Source organism: Papilio xuthus, unplaced genomic scaffold (genome assembly GCF_000836235.2).
Source record: "Papilio xuthus unplaced genomic scaffold, Pxut_1.1 DF827461.1, whole genome shotgun sequence".
NCBI classification, from domain to species: domain Eukaryota; kingdom Metazoa; phylum Arthropoda; class Insecta; order Lepidoptera; family Papilionidae; genus Papilio; species Papilio xuthus.
In genome coordinates this window covers 3,011,535-3,037,297 of record NW_013531188.1, presented here as the reverse complement: position 1 = coordinate 3,037,297, position 25,763 = coordinate 3,011,535, and the positions used below count along the sequence as shown (strand labels likewise).

Sequence of the window (25,763 nt, the reverse complement as noted above, 5' to 3'; positions counted from 1 at the left end):
AATAAGTTAATAGTGCACTAAAGAGGAAAATGTGTACATACGCCTCTTTTGAAATTATTTTATAAGTCAAGATGTGTCGTCATTAATATTTTCCTTGTAATTAGCAGTTTCCTTGTTTACAACTCATAATTAAAGTTTACTTAGTATCTGAGGTCAAGATAACCAGTTGATCTCACGGTTTATTTTTTGTTTTGTACATTTTTTATTTTTTTTATTTCAGTTAAAAAGGATAATGGTTACACTCTCAACTTCAATACGGTGAAGGATCTCTGTCCCAGTCCTGTGAAACCTAACGGCTTCAGAAATAGTCCTACAGTAGAGCAAACTAGTATCACAGGTAAAATTGTTAATGTTTTATGGATTTAACAGCTGTCGCCGGCGACTTTGTCCGCGGACAATTAAAAAAAAGACTTAATAAGTAGCCTATGTGTTCTTCCAGACTATGTTTTATATGTATGCCAAATTTCAGCGAGATCCATACATCCATTCTGGAGATAACTTTAAACCAACATACGCATTTATAATATATAGTTAGATTTACTTATTTTATTTCATATTTATATTATTTAATGTTTTTAATTATGTAGCACATAGTAATGCAAATAAAATTCATGAATTATTTAAATCATATACAATCTAGTTATATATGTTGCACATGTATAAGTTTGTGTTATGTAATAATGTATGTGTTTAAAATGTATATGTTCACATTTATATGTTGTGTTTAGTATTTGCACTAATGTTATACATTTGTAGTAGAAATGAATGGAATAAAGCATGTCCTGTATTTAACTAAGCATGCACAATAACATAGTACTTGAGATAACTACGTCATAATCCAACAACGTCATTGTTGTTGGATTATGACGTAAATAAGTTCAAATGGTACTTATATCATCAAGTTTATAGTTTCTTATTGTGCTTGATTAGTATTTAGTATGTTGTGGTCTAGATCGGAAATGGACAGGCGGTTTATTAATTTTTTTTATTTTTTTTATTTTTCAGAAAAAGACATCACAAATACTGAACAATTAGAAACTACAGATTTAACGTCTGTACCTGATGAGAATATGACTGATTTGGTAGATATTGAAAGGTGAGATTTATTATCGAAATTGTCACAATTCAAGGCAGAGAAAATAATTAATAATTCTATAAAGTATTTTTTGATTGCATTATATTAATATAATTTTATTATTCGTCCAATTTCGATCTTATTTGCATGTTTTGATCTGTGTGTATCTTAGTTGTGGAGACAAAATTAATCAAACTCATACAATCAGTCGGGGCAATGTTTGTTTAATCATTTTCAAGTCACCTATCAATAAAACTCAAAATGGAGAAAAGTATAGACAAAAATATTTTACTAATATCATATCAAGAGCACTTGGAACCATGCATGTGTAGAATATAGAATATTCCAGAAATTGAATGACCGCACCAAATAATATCTAACACTAAAACCGTGTTGGTTTTCACCTCTGTATTGTGTACGAATGTATAAAAAATAAGTGTGTATTGTGTACAGGCAGTACCCGGCGATCGCGAGCTCAGGCACGCGGCGCGCGTACAAGCAGGAGTTCTCCGAGTTGTACACGGAGTACAGAGCGTTGTACGCGCGCGTCGCGCAGGTCGCCGCGCTCTTCTCCCAGCTCGAGCAGCAGCTGCGCCGCACCGAGCCCGCCTCGCCGCAGCGCAGGGTCAGTACACATTACACACATGATATACACAATCAGTGTACACATTACATACTTAGTATACACGCTCAGTTTACACACTCAGTGTCCACGCATACGCATACAACCTTTACACTTATCAGATAAATTACGAAATCAAAAGAAATGGGTCAGAATTATTTTAAATGGAAATATGAAATATCTAGAAGTTTTAATATTTACCCGACTCTTTCAGTTAGGGATGTGTTATGTTTAGAGGTAACATGTTACGTGTTGCAGTCGATAGAGCAGCGCATAGTAGAGGAGTACCAGCGCGTGCGCAACAACACCGCGTACCAGCGCGAGAGGCGGCGCGTCAACTACCTGCATCGCAAGCTCAACCACATCAAGCGGATGGTGCAGCAGTACGACCAGCTGGTGAGTTACACATCACCATCACCACTCACAGTATTCATCACCACATAATTGTGGGATCTTCTCTCACTTAGTGACGGCTCATCTGTTTGCCCTGTATTTGCTTACTAATTTCTATGAAGACAAGACTTACTAAAAGCTATTTGCTTGATAAATACATTAATGCTCAAGTTGATTATTGTTTGATCTTGGAAAAGTTTCGTCCGCTATAATTCGCAATATTTTCTCAACACGTTACTTTAATTATAATACTGTCAAAAAACATTTTTGAACATTTCAAGGCCATGCTAATACTTTGTATTTTTATTTATTAACTAGGTATCACGCGCGATTCCGTCCACGCGGTATTAAGAAAACTTAAATAGCATTCGTGTTCTTCCAGACTATATTCTTCGTTTACGCCAAATTTCAGCGGGATCCATTTAGCTGTACGGATACCTAATAACATCCATTCATCTAAAAATTCGCATTTATAATATTATTTAAATAGAATTTAGTTGTTATTATTGACAAATTAAGTCAGATTTTTCTATGAGAAATTTATCTGACTTTATTTTTGACAATTTCAATAAAAGTATAAATTCCGTTGCTATTTCAAGTCTGTATCACATTTAAAGGAGTTGCCTGTAAGTTCGGCGTGCTACACTTTATTGGGAATGTACATTTTGTTATTGTAGTGTAAAATTATCTCTTTGTTCACTCCATTAGTTAGTTTTTTGTGTAATGTTTGAGTAGTATTTGTATGAATGAGGTAGATATAGGTCACTATTTATATCGTTTTTATGCACTTATCGTTGCAATTCAATCATTTTGTAGTAGCACCGCGTTGTCTGTTGTAAAATTGATGAAATCTTCATGTGTATTTTGTATATGTAATGTGTAATTGTTGAATTTGATTGTTTTGGACACTATGATTGCATGTTGCACTTTAAATTGTCAAATTATTAATTTTATCTCTATTCTAGTGTCGCAATTAAAAGTGAATTACAATTGTGTATATTTTTAGCGCAATTTGAAACCGGAGCGCGTGTCGGCGGCGAGCACGACGCAGGCGTACTGACACTCGCGCTCCCCGTGCGCCGCCCGCTGCCTCTAGTGGCCGGCCNNNNCCGCCCCGCCCCGCCCGCGCCCCGCCCACCACACGCCGACACTGCGCCCACTGCGCCAACACTGCGCACCGACTACACACCGACTGCGTCAACACTGCGCCAACTGCGCCGACACAGACTTACAGCCTTCCTTCATATACAAAAGCTGGTCATGACCTCCTCGGCAATATTCTTCCGTGTATCGATGTTTGTTTCTGGAGGTTGTAGTATTTAGATTAGTTTGACAGTTTGATATCATTATGTATCCAGATTATTCGTATTATTTTTAGTTATTGTCAGTTCTTCCATTATGTTTAATGAACATTTTGTGCCTATAAGTTTATTATAAAATTCTAAGACGCGTATTGTGCAATTATTAATCGCTATTTATATAAAATACAATGCACGCCCTTAATTGGTTTTTAAGCTTGTTCTAATATCGATATTTTTTTATCATTAAAATCATAATATTTTGGAATCTATAATTTGGTATATTTATTATGTATGACTGTAAATGTTGATTATTCTTGCAATGTACGTAGTGTGGCTGCCGGTCGTCGGTGTCATGGTGTACATAAAATGCCATACATCAACGTAAATATTCTTTACAAGTCAATTCGAAAGACTTATCGGCCTTTGAAAACAATTATATTGACATTTTTTATAATATATTAGCCGTAAAATCGTCCCTTTAATTTCCATCCATTTTAATTCAGATTGGACGTTCGACTTCGCATCTTGCCCCCGCTTGTAAATAGTAATTTAACGCGTAATTATTACGATTTGTTAAATTTTTATTATTACTTGTAGTTTAATGAATTCTTTTAATTTTATGTTGATAAAATAGTTATGAAACATATTGTATTTATCCTTTGAAATGTTTTGTCGAGTTATTCCTGCTTGTCTATGTCCCAATCGGTCACAAAATATCTGACATCGTACTTATTATTCTAATATATATAATTAATTGGAAACTATAGCGAGAATAACTCGACGAATTCAACTAATTGTCATACATTTTGCCAAAATTATTTAGATTTTATGATGTTTAATTAGTTTTAATTGCGAAATGAAACGTCTCGAAACGACCGGCCAGTGTTGATCATCCACTAGAAATAAGTAATTATTCTGGTCCCCTTCAGAACTACCCTCCACACCACAATTAATTAATCAAATCGTAGTTATTTTTTATTCTACATTTGGGCTAGTCATCTTTTAAAATATTTTTTTCTTAAATCGCACATGCGATAGCTTCCCTCCCTGTCTGATATAAGAATTCAAAATCTTGCTGTCTCTTTCTACAGCACATATGTAGAGGAACATCCTGTAGCGCGCTGTATATCAAAAAATTTGGTACTAAATCAACACCCTAATTTTACCATGAATTGATTTCACAAATAAGATGTTGCCCAGAAAAGTAATTCGAAGCCCCCCTTTTTCTTGCAAATTGAACTTCACAGCTTAGTCCTGCAAACATCTAATTATAAACTAAATTATCAAAAATTCATCACAAATGAAAAAAATCACAATTTAAATAATTCCTTGAAGGAGAATTATGATAGCCCAAATGTATATAAAGCCGTCTTATGTATTTTGTCCTAAAACTAACGTCCATATTGAAAAAGAAATGTTTTAGCATTAAGTAGCTATGATTTTTGAACTCTTAAACGCAATGTGCAAGATCAACTCTTTAAAAAAAAATTAACTGTATGCGAAAGTGGAAAATGCAGCTAACGCGTGTACCGTAACATGGGACTTGAGTGATGGCGTCACTGCACATGACGTCACTCATTTAAGGCAGATGTTATGGAAATGTGACTATTATTTCTTTGCTTTATTATTTGGATTTATTGTGTTCTTTAGTGTTGTGATTAATTTAAAGGAAATTGTTGCGTTTTCTACATTTCGCATTATGTTTATTTTGATAATTTTGTGTTAATAACGGCCATCTTGAAATTGTTTCCATCGAATGTATAAAAGTTACGAAATTTATTGTATATTATTGTAAATGGATAGCATTAATATATTAGGTTTACGAAACCTTGTTAATGAATTGTTTCGTTTGATTTTTTGTCAATTAATGTGTCAAAGTAACGTTTGAAATTATTCCTCCTGGTGTGACGGTCAATTTTGTATGGGAAGGGTGTTTGTTGGTAAAGTTCTGTCAATTTAAGCAAAGTGCCCTTTTGCTCATCGGATTCTTATTGTTTTACACTTTACTCATTTAAATGCTCAATGTTATAGTTATATTTGATATTAGTTGAAAGTAAATTTTGTCTTTTTAGTGTATTCTCTTATTTATTTTAATACGATAATGAGGAAATAATGAAATCAAAATTAATATCATTTTTTTAATCTGTAATTTTGTTTATATACATAAAGGTATATATTATATAAGCCGTTGAAATGTTGTTTGTTACCAGTAGTATAAGGCGCGGATGGTTGTTGTGTTGGGCGGAGGAGTATCGCTAGTGCAAATATTCGTTCGTTTTGTGAACATCTTGTTCTCTATGGGTTTGTTAAAGTTTGACATTATTATTGTCTATTGCATTCCATTTGTCAATTGATGCACACGAGACAGACATACGAGTATCTTTCCTATAATATGCCGGACAGTCAACGTATCTTGACAAATTAAATGAATCCTCCTTCTAACCCATTTTCTCTATGGAATTGCTTATTTTTCCTTTAAATTTAACAAAGGTAGACAACAACTCTATAATTGCGAATGTCTATGGACAAAGGGTGGCTTACTTATTTGTCACCTTATATACAAATTGTATTCATAATAATATTTCTAAGTTCGTACTATCCAATATACATATTTATTCCGATTATATCTTTAGCTATGTAAAGCTACTATTCTAGCTCCTTTTTCATACTATTATAATTTGTGAATCTATGTCCATTTTTGTCCAATTTATGATTGGTTTCTCTTATTTAAATTTATATGAAATTATAAAAAGTAACGCTGACTCTCCGTGCATACAAGGACAAGACATGACGGCTAATATCGCTATAACAAAAATTTAAAAGTTTCCTTGTCGCCCACAGTGGTTGCGAACTTTTTTAGCAGTCGTACCAACAATTCTCTCTCAATTTAAAACTAATGGATGTATTTAATGACGTAATGATAATATTCTGTCACAAAGGCAGTGTATCGAAATGTCAAATGTTGCTCTGTTGTTACCTATTATGTTATTAAGAGATTTGGAACGAGAGATATTTGTATTTTGACATGTTTATACGAAAGCTAAAATCTCAATGAAATATTATAATAGTCCATTGTACAGTTTAGGATAAATATTTAGTGCTTTATATATATCGACATAAAATTGTAATAGTTATAGAAATGAATACTAACAAAATGTGGCAGTGCAGTTGTGAACGTGTTTATGCATAATGTGGTAACGAATGCGGGCCTATTGCACGTCTCTCGGCTCGGGGCGGCCGTCGGCTGAATTACGTTATATTTATATGTGGTCCATTGATAATATATTATTATGTATTCAGATCAAAAGATATTGTAAATTTTTGATGTAAATTAAACCGTATATCGATTCGAGCGTGCCGTCGCATCCGATGTCCAATCGGAGACGTCTTACCGAACAATTAAATACTATGTATTATGTCATTGTAAATAGAATACGAATTAGTAGCTTAGGCGCGTTAAGGGATATAATCTTAGTGTTTTATTTTTTTAAATTGCTACGAAAGTGTATATGGGGGAGTAGTGTGTGGGGAGGAGGAGGAGGAGGTGGGGGCGCGGCCTCCGGTATCAGTGCATTACGAGTCGCGATGTACATATGAAGGTGGACATTGTTATAGTGTACAGATGGTGTTTAACAGCTCGGGCCGCTCGGCTCGGGCGAACGACGACTTGCTATGAATCCTGACATCGGCTCACGTTAATTAGCTTTATATAAATATTTCATCAAAATATAAAATACACAAAAAAAATATGGATGTAAATCTTTCGACCAAGTGCTGGTTGTTTTTTTTTTAAATTATTAAAATGTAAAAAAAAATTAGAGTATATACAAAGCATAGGTACAATTTATTAATTATACTTTTCTTTTCGGCATTTGATTGTGACAGTGGAAAGGACCGCTCGTTTGCCGCTTTTGTGCGGGAAGCGACGACTTTGTCTGTCTGTATCATATTGTGTGATTTCTTTTGCTCACGTCCTCTTCCATTGCTTATTCGTATCGCCATCTAATCGTATGTATTTTTTTTTATTTTTAAGGCAGGGTAATGCAGAATGTGGTAATTTTTGTTTTTTCACCATTGATGAGTTTTGAAAGTATGAATTAAGTTGAATTTATCCATTCAATGGAATATGTATTGTTATGGAGGAAACAAGAGTTTGTTAATTTTTTTTTCTTAAATTAAGACCATTTTGATTTTCTTATTATTGAGGCAGCAATTAATTATTATTTACGATCATTAAGTTACCACATGCAATATTTTGATAGTAGGCTCTCTTTGGCGTTGTCAAATGTTTTAATATATAAATATAGCACCTTTACTGAGCTAAAATTGTTTATTTTGTCCGTAAAATTAGTGCATATCTGATGAAACGGTCATTATAATTTTCGCTTGATATCGTATTAATAAAAAGAACGAAAATAACTACCCATAACATGTCTTCGTGACACATTTGCAAGAATTATTTAGTTATGTTTGAATTAGTATAAAATACACATTTTGTATATATTTTTAACACCATTGTTTTCATTAAAGTTTAATTAGTGAATTAAATATGATTTGTAATGTGTAAAATGTTTTTGGGTTTTATAAATAAAGAGATGTAAGGGTGTATCTATATATTAAAGTATTTGTTCGTTGCCCGTTTTGTGTTAAGATGAGGATCCAGTGGAGCCTAAATATCTACTGATGTAAATTTTCTAAAACAGTATTGCACTAGGCAAACAGCATGAGCTGAAGAGAGGTTGTGAAGAGTATCGTTGTAAAAGGTACCTATCCTGAAACAAGAATACAGACTAACTCATCTAAAACGTCAGATGCGTTGCTACAATGTGCATTTATGTATATCTTTTTAATTTGGATTGTAGGATCAGTGCCAAACTTTCTTCTTGTTTAGCTCAAAACGATGCAATTGTTAGCATGCTTGAAAAAACAGCTGAGTTAATTGTTTAGTTAGTCTGCCATTTGTGAATATTTTGTTTTGATAGTAGATATGTAAATCTTTTATAATATATTTGTTTACAATAAATAAATGACAACAATATAAATAAATAAAATTGTATTTTCCATTTAAACTGATGAAAAAAAAATATAAAAAGAATAATATGCAAATGACATTTGTTTTTTAATTCCACTCCTTAACTTTTATCGTCGAAGTCGCGATTACTCTAATTGAGTTAGAAAAGCGAGCTGAAGAAGCTTGTACGAAGTGCTTCGAAGCTTTGGCTGTTATGGAATATTGGAAGCACTCTACTTACGCGTCAATCTGGTAGAATTAAACTCTTATATAAAAATTTTAACTGAGAAGCTATGGGAGTGAAGAAGTAAAGTAAAACTATAAAATTGAATTATGCCGCCATCAAATTTTTATTATTTGGATGTTGCCAGTTCGCTAAAATGCGAGGCTTTTTGTCTACGGTTTCTACATTCTGTGAAACCTACATTTTTAATCTTTTTATTTTTACTCTTTGTTCTAACTACTCTTTAAAAAGTTGAGGCCGAGAAGAAAACCAAGAAAAACCTATCCTGATATATAATTTTAATTATGATTTAGTGCATTTAAGTTGCTATCTAGGTAGAGTTTGTGATAATATTGATGATATAAAATATACGAAATCGACTCAATTCTGTTTAAAATGTCGAACTATAAAGACAACAAAAATAAAACTGCTCTTAGCACAAGATGGGCACAGATGTCCAAACAGGAGCAAATTATTGAGAGAAAGAAGATGGAGATTCAAGCTAAGGCGGAAGCTCAAAAGCAAGCCGCTGCACTTGCTGCACAAGTAAAATTGAACAAGTAAGTTTAGTAATTGAAAACAATTTACTGACAATATGCACAATTTGCTATATAAAATGGTGATCATTTAGTCAAATGAATTGTTGTTTTATTGTTTAATTTTTGCGAATCATAAAATGATATAATTTACGCATCCTACAATTTCAGCTCTAATAATCAAGATGATAAATCAGGGAACATTTTTTCCAATGATGGCTCTTTTATGAGTCAATACAAAGCTTTACTAGAAAAACAGAAACAAGAAAAAGAAAGAATAGAACAGGAAAAGGTAGAGGAGGAAAAGAAATCAAAAATGATTGAACCAAAAGTTGTAGTTGAGGAAACACAAGTGAAAGATGAAAATGATGATGAAGATAGTAGAGATGATTATAACGAAGATTCAGATGATAATGTGTCAAATGAAAGATCAAGGTAATATGTGAACAAATCAAGGACATGTTTTCCATTAAAATATATGTCTTTTTGAAACATTTATTTAAGTCGCCTGATTTAAGGGGTTGCTGTAATTGCAAAACAATAATTGTAAAAATTTCTTTGTACTCATTAGTTCGTATCCAATCCTTTGTTCCAAATCTTGTGTATAATATAAAAGACATGCACTGGTTTGAGACGATTTGTCTGAGGAATATTAGCAATAATATGCTCCTTCTGCATTCTTAAAGACTAATTTAATTACATGTACCAACTGCATTACATATACATATTATATAATTACAGGGACACACAAAGAAGGTGGAATAACAGAGGGAGAAATAGTCCTACAACTCCAGTTGTAGAAGATCGAAAGAAAATCAATGAGAAGCAAATCCCTCCCCTAAATAATATCCCTGTTAGACCTCAAGAGACTAATTCATCTAATTCCCTCAAACAGTGGAATTCTAATGGTAGTTCTGATACTGAATCGGAAACAAACACTGATGACAAAAAGGCATCTCCACATAATTCTACAAGTAGTCCAGTTGGCCCTGGAGCAGCGGCACAAGGTCCAATTGGTCAAGGACCTATGGGACCTACACACATGGGTCCGAGACATTTGGGTCCAGGCCCAATGGGACCTAGACCAATGGGACACGGTCCCATGGGTCCAGGTCCAATGGGTCACAATATGGACTCTATGGGACCAGGACCAATGCTTTCAATGGGACCACATGGTCCAGGCCCAATGAATATGGGACCAAATATGTCATCTAGCCCTAGGCAAAATATGGGTCATGGGCCAAGACATATGAATGGGCCTGGTGGACCTAATATGCATTCTATGCCACCTTTTTTTGGTGGGCCACCAAATTGTCCCATGCCACCAAATTTTATGGGTCCGAATGGACCTCGAGGCCCTTGTGGTCCTGGTGGCATGCCACCAAATATGTGTGGTCCTAATATGCGAGGCCATGGACCGAATGGTCCAATGCCCCCATTTTTTGGGCCACATTTTTCAAATCCTGGAATGATGGGTCCTAATGGACCGCATAATTCAATGATGCCGTCTAATTCCATGCCCTATATGGGGCCACCTCCCTTTGGTCCGAATGGACCCAACTTTGGCAATAACAGACCTCCTTTCGGACATAACGGCCCTCCAAATATGCCATTTATGCCCCCTTCCTCAATGCCGCCTAACTCATTACATACCATTCCGGAACCAAAGCCTCTAGATGCAGTTAGTATTCCACCTCCAGAACCCATGAAACTACAGAATATTCCACCACCAATGCCTTTGCCGTTGAATCATATACCAAAACCCAAGGAGTTGGATTCTGATAATACATGTGCATCACCAAAGTCCACACAAGGTATGATATATTTTATGTTTGCATTATGTTTATTCTCTAACTCTAAAGGGTTTTAGAGCAGTCACCTAGTTCTGGGATGCTTAGTATATTATGTAGATGTTCAAATTACGATGATCAATAGGCTATATCTTCTAATTGTTATGTAATTATATCTTTGAATGTTTTAACTATTAAATTTTAACAAATATATAGAATACAAGTAAAATATTTATATTAAGCTAAATAGCAATAAATATTTGATTATTACTTTGTTAAACTCAAAAGAAAAAAGTTAGAAATCTATACTTCACTTATATCATAAAGATTGGCTCCAAAAGTACTGAACCAATTTGAAAAATGACACTGTTGGGTAACAGTATCCCTGGATGGCATATGCTGTTGTTAATACATATGTATTAATTCCGCTCGGACAAAGTCTCGGGCAACTGCTAGTTACTTATAACTTATCTATACCTGAATGAGTATAACTTTCTATGTATCAAATATAAAGAAATTGTTGTTATAATATTAAAAATATTATTATTATTATTTGAATATTAAGCATCCTAGATCTTGTGTGACATTTAGTGTGTAGAAGTGCAGTGGTTTGTTTGAGTATGTGCGGGAGTGAATGATGTTAGTTGCTGACTCGTGGTGTGCAGTTCTCTCTGCAGATGTGCTCCCGCCGTCCGCGCAGCGCGCCGCAGCTGAGGTCGCCAGCAACGGCGACCATTGGGAAAATGTCCTGAAAGCAATGCATACACAAGACCAAAATTTGTGGTAATGCAGAATACCACCCACTTATAGTCCATACCGGAGGGATACTGTATTTCATTTTATATTTATAATCATTTTTTAAAAATTAAACCAGTGTTTGTAAGTTATCGTCACCATACAATAATTACCGTTGCTGCCAAAAAAATTAAACATATGATAAAATAATTTTATGATAGTATTATAGTAACACTGGTTCAACTTTTATTAGGTTAAAAAACCTATTTAAGTCATCCTTGATGTTATTTTTGGTTTATAAATAGATGAACTGTGGAATAATTACAGGTTCCTACATAGTACGAATTCTAATGAGTACAAGGCGTTTCGTGAGTTGGTGATGAAACATCGGAAGGATGGTGTTGATGACAAGAGCCAAGTGAAACCCGAAGACAGATATGAACCAGAGTTCTGTTTGGAGGATGATGATAGTTATGATGAAAGCAAGCCTATTAAACAAGAGGCATGTGATGGGTAAGTCAAAAAAATCTAATTATCCAAATTAAATAAAATATATATTTTTTTATGTTTTTGTTAACTATGTTTTTGTATACAACAGAGATTTAAAAGAAGATGATGACGACCCTAATTCTAAAGAGGCGGAGGCTCGCAGGAGGGAGAGGAAAAGGAAATCCCGGTGGGGGGAGGATCCTCCTGCCGACATCAAGCCTCCCGGTGTTGCCCCCCCTCTACCCCCAATGTTGCCAGGTGGGATATAATAATTCCAAATACAATTTTCAAGAAAAAATGTCAATATTTTAGTAAAGATGTTGAAATAATCATTTAATTAGGTAATATTTGTCTTCCAAATAATAATTATTATATTTTTAATGACAATTTTAGGTGCGAAGTTAGCTAAAATAGATGAGGAAGGTATGAAGTTGACCAACATTCACCGCAACAATCCCGCACTGATGCAGTACGCGATGACAAACTATGGCACGACCAGCCTCAGTGTGGATGACTGGAAGAAGTGCGAAGACAACTTCAAACTTAACCTCCTATATCAAGTAAGTTGACTTATTCATTTTTCAAAGCTACTGTTGTGTAATTTTCTTTGTTACTAGCTATCGCCAGACATGAATTAAAAAAAAATAATAAGTAGTCTGTAGTTTTAGACTGTGTTCTACATTTATGTCAAATATCAGCTGGATCCATTTAGCTGTTCGGGAAATACCTAATAACAAACATCTATCCATCTAAACATTCGTATTTATAGCATTGTAATATTAATAAGATTTTTATAAAATATTTTATTATTGTTTTTAAGGACATGTTAAAGAAAAGACAAGAAGTGGATCGTCTAGCGGCTGCTGGCAAACACAAATATGAATATGACAGTGACGAAGATACATCTGAAGGCACATGGGAACACAGGTTAATATATTTTTTTGAGTCGTAATAATCAACAAGGTAATCATTTATTCTACTGGTTTAGTAAAAGAATAGTAACTCGATTCGAGCAGTTAGATAGGGCATTATTTATGAGTCACTACCTATCGACCCCAACTCTGTCCGACCGGAATAAGAAAAAAAACTTAATTAGTATCCTATCTGTTCTTCCAGAATATCCTCTATACTTATGGCAAATACAGCAAGACCCATGCAGCTGTTCTGGAGATACCTTCAAACAAACATCCATCCATCCAGCTGTTTTTTAATATGAGTATTGGTAATATATTTCAGGTTAAGAGCAAAGGAAATGTGTGCGACAGAGAAATGGGCGACGGAACTGACGAAGCAGGCGGCCGGCAAACATCACATCGGCGATTTCTTACCACCTGAAGAGCTCAGGAAGTAAGTTAAAATACTAAATACTAGCGGTCCGACTACGTCAGTGCAGAATTTAAAAAAAAGTAGCCTAAAATATGTCCACATGCTGTCCAGATCCCGTCAAAATCGGTTCAGCCATTCCCAAGATAACGAGGTACAAATGTGGCCTTGCAGAGACAGACAAAAATATAAAAATATGGTTTTTCCATCCACAAACATGTCCCTTTCTCGCTTTCTTCCAATTCATTATATACCTTTATATTTTACTAGGTGTCGCCCGCGACTCCGTCGGCGTGGGATTAAAAATAGATGTTGGCCGATTTTCAGACCTACTCAATATGCTCACAAAATTTCATGAGAATCGGTCAAGCAGTTTCGGAGGAGCTTGGGAACGAAAATTGTGACACGAAAATTTAATATATAAGATATATTATTGCAGATTTATGGAGAAGTATTCAGCTATCAAGAGTGGAAAGGAGCCAGATTTGAGCGATTACAAAGAGTTCAAACTGAAAGAAGATAATATTGGTAAGTTATACTTTGAATATTAAGTTTATTTAAATTGGATATTCTAAAGATAATAATTTTCATTATTTCTGTCCAGGTTTCAAGATGCTGCAGAAACTTGGCTGGAATGAAGGTCAAGGTCTCGGAGCTGAGGGAGCTGGTATTGTTGAACCTATCAATAAGTTAGTATCAAATCAGCTTCTATGTTTGTCGCGGCACTTAAGATGGCACGTCATGCAGAAAAGAACTCATGCTGTTGACGTGCCAAATCAAATGTTTTGTACTATATGTTACTTCATTTAACCTATATGACTTGACTTTCAAGTGTGAGGTGTCATTACAATATTTTACTTGTGAGTGACATAAGATACAAGACAGTTGGACTTTTTTTTTATGGATTTTTGTATTGTTCTTGTGTAGGGCGCCACAGCCGGTAGCCAACTTGGGTTTAGGCGCGGCGGCAGCGGAAGTGGTGAATTCAGAGGATGACGAATTTGACGCCTACAGGAAACGGATGATGCTCGCCTACAGGTTTAGACCTAACCCGCTCGTGAGTATTGGTTGTCACCGAACGTTTGTGAAAATCGCCTGTTTGTAATTTAACTAGGCAATTTTTTACTTCAATCAGAATATGTGTGAACTAACAATGTCATCTTGACAGTGTCATTTTCGTGACATCAACGATTATAAATTGGTGTTCATTGTATTGAAAGAGAAAAAATCTAATTGGTACGGCTTATCGTGGGTTTCTGAGACTAAAAACCCCGTTTAAAACATTATGTTACCTTTACATTACCTATGTTTTGTCAAAGATAATGACATGGTCTCAGAAACCAACGATCAGTAACCTAACCACTATTTGTTTTCCTAAACAATAATATCTTACAAATGTTATAAATGCGAAAGTTTATATGGATGGATGGATGTTTGTTTGAAGGTCTCCTCCGGAACAGCTCAACAGATCTTGATGAAATTTGGTGTAGATGTATAAAATAGTCTGAAAGAACACATTGGCTATTTTTTAATCCCGCGCGGACGGAGTCGCAGGCGACAGCTAGTTTTATCATAATTTACCAATGTTACAGAATAATCCAAGGCGACCATACTATTAAACTGCGGAGATCTTCGGTGGTTGTGCTCTAAAAGAAAAAACCCTTTAAAAATGGCGGCAGATCATTTTATAGCAGTAAGAAAAAAATAAACAAAAAATGTTTTATATATATAGATATATAAGTGACAGACTCAATTATGGAAATTCCCTATTTCCTTTAGTTTTACTCTGCGTTTTCACAGAAACATTTTTATAAAATAATATTGCCATCTCTCTTATTATCAATGGAATAAACAGAGAAGACAATATGCTGTCCAAGTTTTTCGGCAATGAAAACCCACGGTAAGAATAAGCATGTTGTAACATTCTTTATATTAAAAAGGATGTATTTTTACGGTATGTATATTGAAATTAAGTTTTTCTTGATAATAAAATTAATTTAAATCAAGAATAAAACTCTTTACTTAATTTAAAGTAGGTTAGGATTATGGAATTATAAATGTTTTTTTAAAATAAATATATTAATTCAAAATAACGTATTTTATTTCAAAAACCCGTTGAATTTGTTACGTTCTTAACGATAAAGATACTTTTTGTATAAATATTATAGAAGTGTGAACCTACACTTATACATACGTTCAGTCTAAATTGACCACATCGACACAGTTAAAATTGAACGTGTGTCGCCGGCTTTACAATTGTAAAAAAAGTCAATGAAGCATCCCTTTACTTGAGATGTTATTACTAATACTAAAAATATAAAAAATAAAGATTTTTAATATTATTGCATAAACAAAATATAGACATTTCTTGTATTGTTTTTCTTTATTTTTATTTGAACACCTATATTGAAAAAAATCCTTTTGTAGGTAGTTAACGAAACTTTTACAGCCTTTATAAAAATGTATACTCAGTATTTCCTACAAACGAAATTATATTGAAAACAACATTTACTTGTTATTTTATTTATAAAATTTATGTATTAATATAGTTCAAGGATATAATAAAAAGTAACAGTTTAAGAAAGGTCTACTTCTTTTGTAAACTCGTATTTTGACTAATGAACAGTTCCGCGAGAGCGAAGCGGCGAAACGCTAACGAATAAGTTTAATTTAGATTCGAGTGACAAAATTCTGGTACACGTATATTCTATACGTTGTTAAAAGACATGTCATAACTCCGTACTTTTATAACCTAGTAATATTTCTGTGTTTATTTTTTATAATGAAAAAACCAGTTAAAAGTGATTTTAAAATATATAACCTCACATCTAGTTGCAGTGATACATCAAATTTATCCAGTTCCTCAGATTCGGACACTCCATTGAAAAGGTGCGTTTTATGTTTTCAATCGTAGTTCAATTATTATTTATATTTTTTATAAACATTTCTTTTTACAGAAATCTATTAATACTATGATTTTTAATAAACAAATTGTAATTCTGTTGCCATTAAGTTTGAAATATGATCTTGAGAGAAGAGAGAAAAAGAAATGCGAATGTTTGGATGGATGTTTGTTTGAAATTATCTCCAGAATGGCTGCATGGATCTCGCTGAAATTTGGCATAGAAGTAGAATATAGCCTGGAGGAACACATAGGCTCCTAACTTTTTTGTAATTCCGCGCGGACAGAGTCGCGGGCGACAGCTAGTACTTTACGAACGACGTAAGCATAAAGCAAATAACATAAATAATGTTTCGTTATACCTACATATATCAGCTGGTATATTTTCATGTGTGAACAAGATTATGCGTATTTTGTTTACACAGTCCGGATTAATAATTGATAGCTACAATCAAATAGCCTAATATAAATCTCCAGTTATATTTGTTTGTTCAAAGATTAGTACTTGTTGAATTGTGATATTTCATTTACAAGACACATCCGTTATGAAAGAATATTAAAAAATAAAAATGTCATCGACTAGGAGTTGAGAATATTTGTCGATCGAAGTGTGAAGTGGAACTCTACATACATATTTTGTTAGTTAAAGCTTTACGTAACGTCAATTCGAAGTAAGAAAACAAATGTTAATTAATCTGTGTTATCATCATGTTAGTATTTGATAATTTCTTCAATTTGCACATGGCTTAAAAAACAAACAATTCTTAGAACAGGTAAAACGACTCATGCGAAGAAAAGAGTTACATTTTTTAAACGATCCCATCAAGAATGTAACTTTTCGTCGGGTCTTTCCCCGTTCATATTATGGCAGACATTTTAATTTAAATTATACATATAGATTTAACCGTCTCGTGCGCAAGTCGGTGGCGCGCTGGGCGTACTTTCGTCGCAAACCGCGGCCGTGGACCCGCGGCCGCTCCGTCTCCGACACTGGCCTCTGCGACATCGCACATCATGGTATTTAATTTCAAGCCAGCTGACGTAAAGAATTATATCCTTAAAATCTCATAAGAGATGTAAGATTGTAAATGTAAGAGATTAATCCTGTTTGACGGTGTTGATTAGTAAGATAGAGTATACACGCAATTTAGGATACCAAAGGAAACTCAGATAAACTACAGAAATGGTCCGTTATGGTTCCACGTTTAGGTTGGCAGTTCAACTAAGAAACAAGTTGTAACTTTGAATTTTCTATTACTATTTTTCTCTTTTTGCATACTCAAAATGTTGGGCAGTTGTGGCTACCGCATCGATGATGGTACCTGAGTTTCAAGTCAGTTTTCTATTCAAGTTCAGGTTTATATCGCAAAGATTGAAATATGACGAAAACCTAAGTAAAGTAAGTCGATAGGCTGATATGTAGACTTTTTACGACAAATTTACTTGTCATATAATTTCGAGCAATTTTACATTCTTAATTTTAACTGTTTATTTTAATCTCTAGTTTTTCTATCATGAGTTCTTTGTATAAAATGTTTTAGATTCAAATTATTTGGACATTGGGCATGGAAAGCATCGCTCCTTGTTCGTTCTGGACGGAGCCAGTCGCTATGATGTACCATCTCTATGTATTACGTGAGTTATTGCATTTTAATTTTGTAGAGTTTCATATGTTTCAGTGAAGTAACCTCTATTAACCGCATTGTGCAATTTAAAACATAAATTGCCTAATCAAGAATAGGAATATAATAAAAAACTTGGCAGTCTCACGCTAAAGTAAATGTTTGTTTTTCGTAAATAAAATAAAATATTTTTGTGTGTTCCTTTCTACCCTTGTAATGTTAAAGGCAATAGGAATATAACTATAAATATTAATTGATAAGTTGTCAAATACAAGATTTATTAACGCAAATATACGGCTGAATTGTAATAACAGAACAATGTAGAGAAAATAATTAGTAAAATCAAATTAAATTGCCGCCATTTTTATATCATACATATGATTCTAATCAATATCTTGCGCAGTGTACTAGTACGCATGTTTCCCTGTACAGAAATAAGTCTAGGGGAATTTAGCTTTAAAATCGTGTGCAGTAGAGATCAAAATACATCGAAAGTTTCATTTACCCAGATGACAACTCCAAAGAATGTAAAGCATGGAGACAGTGTTAACGTAAAATGTTGTGTGTGTTGTGAATTAAAAAGAAATACATTGTATAAATTAAATTATCTATGTTTATTCTCAATTAAATGGTCAAAACTAACGCGTTTTCTAAATAATAATACGTTGTTACGATATAAAATAACATTGTGAATTGAAAAAATACGGCACTTGTGTAAATTATTGATGTTATATTGTATTTTATTTTATTATTTTGCTCCTGGAAAAAGGAATAGCAAATAGTCTTACTTGTAATTAATTGTTTAAAACGGACAATTTAGTTATAATTAAAAACAAAATGGCTATTAGTAATGTCATAACAGGTTAAAAAAACTTTATATAATACTAAAATTGATTCGATTTTTAATAACACGTATAATTTGAATTCGCCTTTGTTACATTAAAATACAATTTCAGTGTAGTTAATTTAATCGGTGAACATTTTTATAACAATGTGAAAATGTTTTGAAGGATATCTCCTTAAGGTTGTCGCGTTAGAACAAATTTAAACCTGCCGCAGATCATCTAAAATATATAAAAAGTGTATGTTATACAATAATCTAATAAACTTCTAGGTCATCTTGCTCAAAGTTACAGCTCGCACCTGGTTTTAGCTCAGTTTTAAACAAGCATTTGGTATAAGTGTTACGAATAACAATGCGAAATAATGGTGCATTTAATTGTTAATCGTGTTCATATGGTGACGGAACAAAACAAATGTGAATAGAACATTGTGGAGACGAAGTGTATATTAAATTTCAAGTCATTAGTCGCTTCAAGAGAATATTTCGGTAAGCATACAAATAAATAAAAAAAAAATAACATCGTAATTTTAATCTATTTTCATTTTAAAATTGATTTTGATCTAAATTAAATAATTAAAATGTAATATTAAACCAAGAGTCGTTCATTTCATTATACGGTACAAAATTAATTAAATTAAATTAAATTTATATCACAAATCAATCAATAAATCGATAAAAAAAAATCTTAATTATCTACGTCACCTTGAAATTATTGCCATTGAAAAAAAAATAGTATCTTTAAATTAAATTAACGTTAGATATTATGCTTAATAGAAGCCATAAAACTTATTTCTAGGTGAACAAACAGCATGGCGTATTGCGAGTTCATTGCAATAGTTGACTATTGACCAGAGTTAGCTCCTGCTTGCTGCTTTTTGAAACATTATGCCAAGGTATTGAAAAAGCTTCGCTTCCGAATTTGATTAAATTTTTCTTTTCGGTGTGTTTTAATCGCTTCTTCTATTGAAGGTCTTGTCTTTGGCTTAGATTCTTTTTTGTTTTGAGTGTGCTATTTCACTTATATCTTTAACTTGTAAAATTTATTCTTATATTGCCATCTCTTTTATTTTCTTTAAAATAATAGAGACAGATATAATGTTTTATGACGGTGAACAATTGTATTATGATTGAACGGCAATCATTCGTTAAAGAATAATTTAGTAGTTTCAAATTTATCATTACGCTTTTGATTGCCCACTGCTGGGCAAAGGGCTCCGTTATTTTTTCTGATTCAATGTATTGTTAGTTAGCTTCTTAAATCGACTGAGAATTGTACTATATCGAAAATTATGTTTTACTTTGTAAATTAGTTTCATTTAAAATGAACTTGTCTTATCTCTACTAAATCTCTACTAAAAAAAAAACCAACATACGAGTTAGTTGCAATCGTTTTTTGCAGTGTTGGTACTTGGTAAGATGCATACGTAACAATTATAATGGTGAATAATCGTAAAAATATTAAAGGAATATATTAATTAGATGTTGAATTGCAACTTGAAAATGCAACTTTCAATTTGCACTTCCTTACTTAACATATATTAATAATATGTTAAAATACACAAATATAATAAATATTATTTATTGTAAATATTTAAATAAACACGTATAAAATGTTGATAGAGTAAAATTTGCACGCATATATGTTTGTGAATTTACTAAGACCTAGAGTCTATGTTTACGTGTGATTTGGTGGCAGGTCGGCGGGCGGTTCGGCGGGCGGCTCGGTGGGCGGCTCGGCGAGCGGCTCGACGAGCGCGCTCGGGCTCGAAGAGGCCAGCGACAGCGACGCCGAGCGACCGCGCAGACACCACTTGCGTGTGCCAACACCTCACTACCACGGACAGTGAGTCTCTCTTACCACTAGCATCATCAGTGTGCCTAGCACGAATATTTGTGACAAACGCCATCGTCATCATCAAAAGTTATGTACCCTATCACCTAAAACCAAAATTCTCAAGACATTGACGATACGAAGGTGTTTATACTAGAAAACAATATAATCACCTCACTATAGGTCCCCAGTGCGGGGCTCGGAGCCACCCTTAGTAGACCATAGTCAACCACGCTGGCCATTGGGCCGTATTGGTGGGTTGACTTTACACATATCTTTGAATTTCTTCGCAGATATGCGAATGAATGCTTATAAAGATATAAGCTAAGGAAACTTAAATTCTGGCGCATCATATTCTACTATGCTTTTAAAAATGTAGTTGCAGTTGTATGTATTACTAATGTTAACGAGTAAAAACAAATGGCGGGAAACAGAAAATTACTCGCGACGCATTTCATGTGATTCAAGGTTAATAATTGCTGATCGCAAATGACAGAGGAAATTGTACATTGTATTGTACAATATGTTCATATGATATTTACCGTCCATTAGAATTTCACAATTTAATACACGTTTAAATATAATCAGGATGTAATGAAAAATAAATAAATGTACATAAAGCAGATCAATAGGGAATTATTATTCAATATCGTTTTACGTTTATTAGAACATGGTCGATTTTGGATCATCTATACTATATATATATACTAGCTGTCGCCCGCGACTCCGTCCGCGCGTGATTAAAAATAGATGTTGGCCGATTCCCAGACCTACTCAATATGCTCACAAAATTTCATGAGAATCGGTCAAGCCGTTTCGCGGGAGTATGGGAACGAAAATTGTGACACAAGAATTTTATATATAAGATATATATACATCAGCTCACTATACGTTCGCACCGAGGGGCTCGGAGCCTACCCTAAGTCAGGTGCGATAAGACCATAGTCAGCCACGCTGGCCCAGTGCGGGTTGGTTGACTTCACAAATATCTTTGAATTTCTTCTCAGATATGTGCAGGTTGCATCACCATGTTTTCTTTCACCGTAAGAATGTCAGATACATGTACATATGTAAATCGGAAATTGAAAAACACATTCTTACATGGCGGGATTCTAAACCAGGACCTGCAGATCATCGCTCATCATCTACACATACATATAAATAAAATCTGCAGTGTATGTATGTAATATAGGAAAAAAAATTATAACTGTTAAATTCGCAATATCTATAGCCGTACAGTCAGCTTAAGATTTTGGGCCAAGCTATAAAATGTAGACAAAACTGTGTACGTGACTGTACCGTTTCAGTATCTTTTGTAATGTAAATATAATAACGTGTTCGTGATAAGATTGGAGGGAAGTTAGTCTCGTGTTTTCACTTATCTTAAAGAGTTTTCATCTTGTTTTTTATTATAATAATTTTGAGTCGATATTTCTGAAACGTCACTGTAGAAAGTTATATGTCGGGTTTTATATTATGGATAAAAAGAATACTTTTGGTGGCGCGAAGGTTCGATGGTCAATAAGACGAGACAGCCTCCCTCTAGCTAGTATTAGACGAGCTTGGATCAACGGCAGGCGTAGCATTTCCCCAGAATCATTCTCATGGAGACGCCGGTAAGGCACTTGCAATTCTTTAATTCACTCTTACTCTACTCTTAATGTTCAATTCGTCGCGACACAAAAGCGCATTTAAAGAAATTAAAAAAACCTATGTGTTCTTTTAGATTATATTTTATAGCTATGCCAAATTTGTACCAAATCTGTTGAGCCGTTCTGGATATATTCTAACAAACATCCAGCCATCTAAACTTTCGCATTTATATTAGTAAGATAATAACTTCTAAGAAAAGCGGATAGCAGCGTTGCTGTTCTGAGATTGCGGATTTCCTTATTTTCATGTCTGTGTGTATTGAGTTTTTCTTTTTTTATGACAAAAAGCAGTGGAAGTTACAAAACAGTTTACAGCCAGTATTTACAACCATCGAACGATTTGATTGGTCACGACATAGCCGTCGTGAGAGAATAAATATTTTATTTACATCGATAATACATAAAACAACATAAATTATCCTTGTACATTGGAGACAGAAATGGCGTGATATCTTACTAACATTGTAAATACGAATAAACGAACGGATGGATGTTTGTTAGGTATCTCTAGAACAGCTGCCGGATCTCGCTGAAATTTGGCATAGATGTAGAGCATTGTACGGTAGAATAAATTAGGGTACTAATTAAGTTTTTTTTAATACCGCGCTGAGTCGCGAGCTGCCAGCTAGTATTAGAATAATAACTCTTTTGGGTCTATCCTGAAACAAAACATGTTATTATATGTTTTTTATATTTCAACAGCTGACTTATAACGGATTGAATCTCTCAGCGAATAAAATACGTTAAACGTTTTCCAAATTCCTAAAAAAAATATTTCCATGTGAATTGTAGAGTTAGGATTAAACCAAATTTCATAAAAACCAAAAATACAATCGCGATGTGACCTCATAACCTGATCTAGATTTGAGTTTTAGTACGTTGCCCAAATTATTTACGTACCGTACCGTGCAAGCTGCAATCGTTTATTTTCATAGAAAACTAGTATTCTATACGAATCCATTTTATCTTAAAATATTGTACATTTATTGACGTTTAATTTTTAAACTATTTCTAGAATTAAGCACACCTTTTCTCTGTAAAAAGTAAAAGTAAATAAAGTCAAATATAAAAATCTTAGTAATGTTATAAATGCGAATGTTTCGATGGATGTTTGTTTGAAGGTATCTTCAGAACGGTTGCACAGATCTTGCTGAAATTTGGCTTAGATGTAGAACATAGTCCGGAAAAACACATAGGCCACTTGTTAGAGTTTTTTTAGGCTAAACGAGAGGCGAGAGCTAGTAAAAAAATGTACTCTTGTTTTTAGCCTCTACAAGTTTGACAATTATTTAACTTTCGTTTTTACATAATTTACGTCTATATTATTATACTATTACTCGTAACTCTTAGTATTATTATAATACTATTACGCGTAGACTTGAAAATAATATATTATAATATCTTTTCTTACAACGTTAAAATCTTTCTTATCTTCTCTATTTCAGTATTCAAAGCACGTGATGTAATATTGAATTGGTTTAAGAATTAAAAACAGTTAAATTTTACGCATTGTTATTTCTCGAAGTCTTAATTACATACATGAGTAATCTACAATAGTTCAATACTGAATTTTACTGTCAAATTCCATTTCAAAGCATTCATAAATATTATCACTGCTTTCAAAAGAAAACACAAATGTTTATGTACAAATCTTTCGGCGGTGTAAACCCACAGTATGATTTATAGTACAGATACGTTAACAATTGACTCAATTTTTCCTATTCAAGGTTAGGAAAAATATAGATCTTTTCATTAAATCATTGTCACTGAATTTCGTTCGTGAGTCAATGTTAATTGAAATCTTCGACGCGTGAACAGCTTTAGTTCTTTTGCTCAAATCTAATTTTAGAAATGAACTGAGCGCTGATTGTTTTTTAAAATAGATCTTCTATTTAATAGTTTGAAACAAAAACATTTTTAGATCCGCGAATCATTTGTGCCATGAACTTGCTTATGTAAACTGGAACACATCTTCCCGCAAAACCCAATAATCTCGATCTATTTTTGCTTATCTAATAATTTTTTATTTAAATTAATCCATTCTAAGATTTAATAGCGATAAATTTTTGTATAGCCTTCCTTAATAAAATGTTTGAAAAAAAAATAAATCAAACGTATATATTACTTCTTACTAATATTATAAATGCGAATGTTACTATGTATTGTTAGGAAGAAAATCCGACACGTGCCGGTGTACTGGCGCAACAATAGCCTTACTATAATGTCGACGTTTATGTTCCCTCACTAATCATTATGACACTTCACTTTGTAATGAAAGCGCGCCATTCGCGCTAAAAGGATTCTAATTAATAATGTCCAAACGTATGAATAGATGGATATTTATTAGATATCTTCAGAACGGTTGTATGGATCACGTTAAAATTTGGTATAGATGTAGAGCATCTGTCAGAACACAGAGGCTATTATTTTTTTTAATTCCGCGTGGACGGAGTCGAGGGTCACAGTTAGTATATAAATTAGTATAACTTAGTATCATAAAATTCGAATAACTAATGCGCATTAAATCTCGCTAACATTCGACAGATAGTGGCATGATCAACATGCCATATTGAAGATAACCAGGTGTGGAATAAAAATATCTGATACACTGTTGTAGTTTATCTGTGGTCTGGTAAATAAAAATGTATTTGTTCGTTTTATCGAAAAACAGATACAGCTGCTTTAAAACTTTTTATCATTCATTCAGTCATCACGATAATCTGAAGGTATTTAAAAAAATATCATCACTGGTCTGAATTGTAAAAAATATATTGATAAAGTTAGATTACATTATTAATATACCACCTTGGATTCATAGGATAATTATATATATAACCTAAAACAATAAACCTTTCATAAATTTGCGAATCTTTTTGTAAAATAACACAGAAAAAATTCGATTCCGAATAATATTTATTCAATGTCATAGCAACAAAATAAGATATATAAAAAAATAAATATATTTTTTTATATATCTTACGACAACTCCATTCATACAGTATATAGAAAAAATATATTTTGTACATAAAGAAAAACCAATTTTTGTCTGTTCGGCTTTTTTTCTGTGCTGACGAAGTCGGGGACGACAGAATTATTATCTGTGAATTTCCACTACCGAAATACCTGTATGTAAAAAAAGTAACGTCATCAATCTCAGTATCTAAGAAAAAAATAGATAAAAAATAAAGAAACTGTTCCGAACACAGGATAAATATTTTTACAAAGTAATTTACATCACAGATGTGTCACGTGTACGAAAATTTCCCGGATCTTTGTGAGAGTGGTGTTTGGCATCTTGATACTTGTAGCGTAATTCCTGGAAGTGTTTGTGATAAACGGAACCAATGCGTATAGGACTAAATATACACAACTCTTCCCATATTCTATACAAATGTACCCTTGTTTGTCCCGCAG

General features: G+C 33.4%; 3 protein-coding genes across 3 annotated transcripts in view; all 3 read left to right on the top strand.

The window, feature by feature from the left end:
• Su(Tpl) (Suppressor of Triplolethal) overlaps nt 1-3,215 on the top strand; it is a 40,644-nt gene extending 37,429 nt beyond the window's left edge. Inside the window, exons 9-13 of the mRNA XM_013314397.1 lie at nt 221-337; nt 1,006-1,096; nt 1,529-1,700; nt 1,956-2,093; nt 3,097-3,215. Coding sequence (XP_013169851.1) covers nt 221-337; nt 1,006-1,096; nt 1,529-1,700; nt 1,956-2,093; nt 3,097-3,150 — 572 coding nt within the window. The 3' untranslated portion in view covers nt 3,151-3,215. The remainder of the gene's footprint in view (nt 1-220; nt 338-1,005; nt 1,097-1,528; nt 1,701-1,955; nt 2,094-3,096) is intronic.
• A 5,653-nt stretch (nt 3,216-8,868) lies between these two features.
• Nucleotides 8,869-15,466, top strand: LOC106119487 (uncharacterized). The gene is made up of 13 exons (XM_013314511.1): nt 8,869-9,185; nt 9,333-9,596; nt 9,903-10,975; nt 11,617-11,734; nt 12,014-12,199; nt 12,285-12,433; nt 12,569-12,735; nt 12,996-13,102; nt 13,412-13,522; nt 13,938-14,026; nt 14,103-14,187; nt 14,426-14,555; nt 15,091-15,466. The coding sequence occupies exons 1-13, from the start codon at nt 9,022-9,024 to the stop codon at nt 15,115-15,117; spliced, it is 2,670 nt and encodes an 889-aa protein (XP_013169965.1). The 5' UTR covers nt 8,869-9,021; the 3' UTR covers nt 15,118-15,466.
• A 728-nt stretch (nt 15,467-16,194) lies between these two features.
• LOC106119288 (uncharacterized) lies at nt 16,195-20,713 on the top strand. Its single transcript, XM_013314202.1, has 4 exons — nt 16,195-16,387; nt 17,299-17,417; nt 17,942-18,035; nt 20,563-20,713. Exons 1-4 carry the CDS (start codon nt 16,281-16,283, stop codon nt 20,711-20,713), a joined length of 471 nt encoding a protein of 156 aa, XP_013169656.1. The 5' UTR covers nt 16,195-16,280.
• Nucleotides 20,714-25,763: the final 5,050 nt, after the last annotated feature.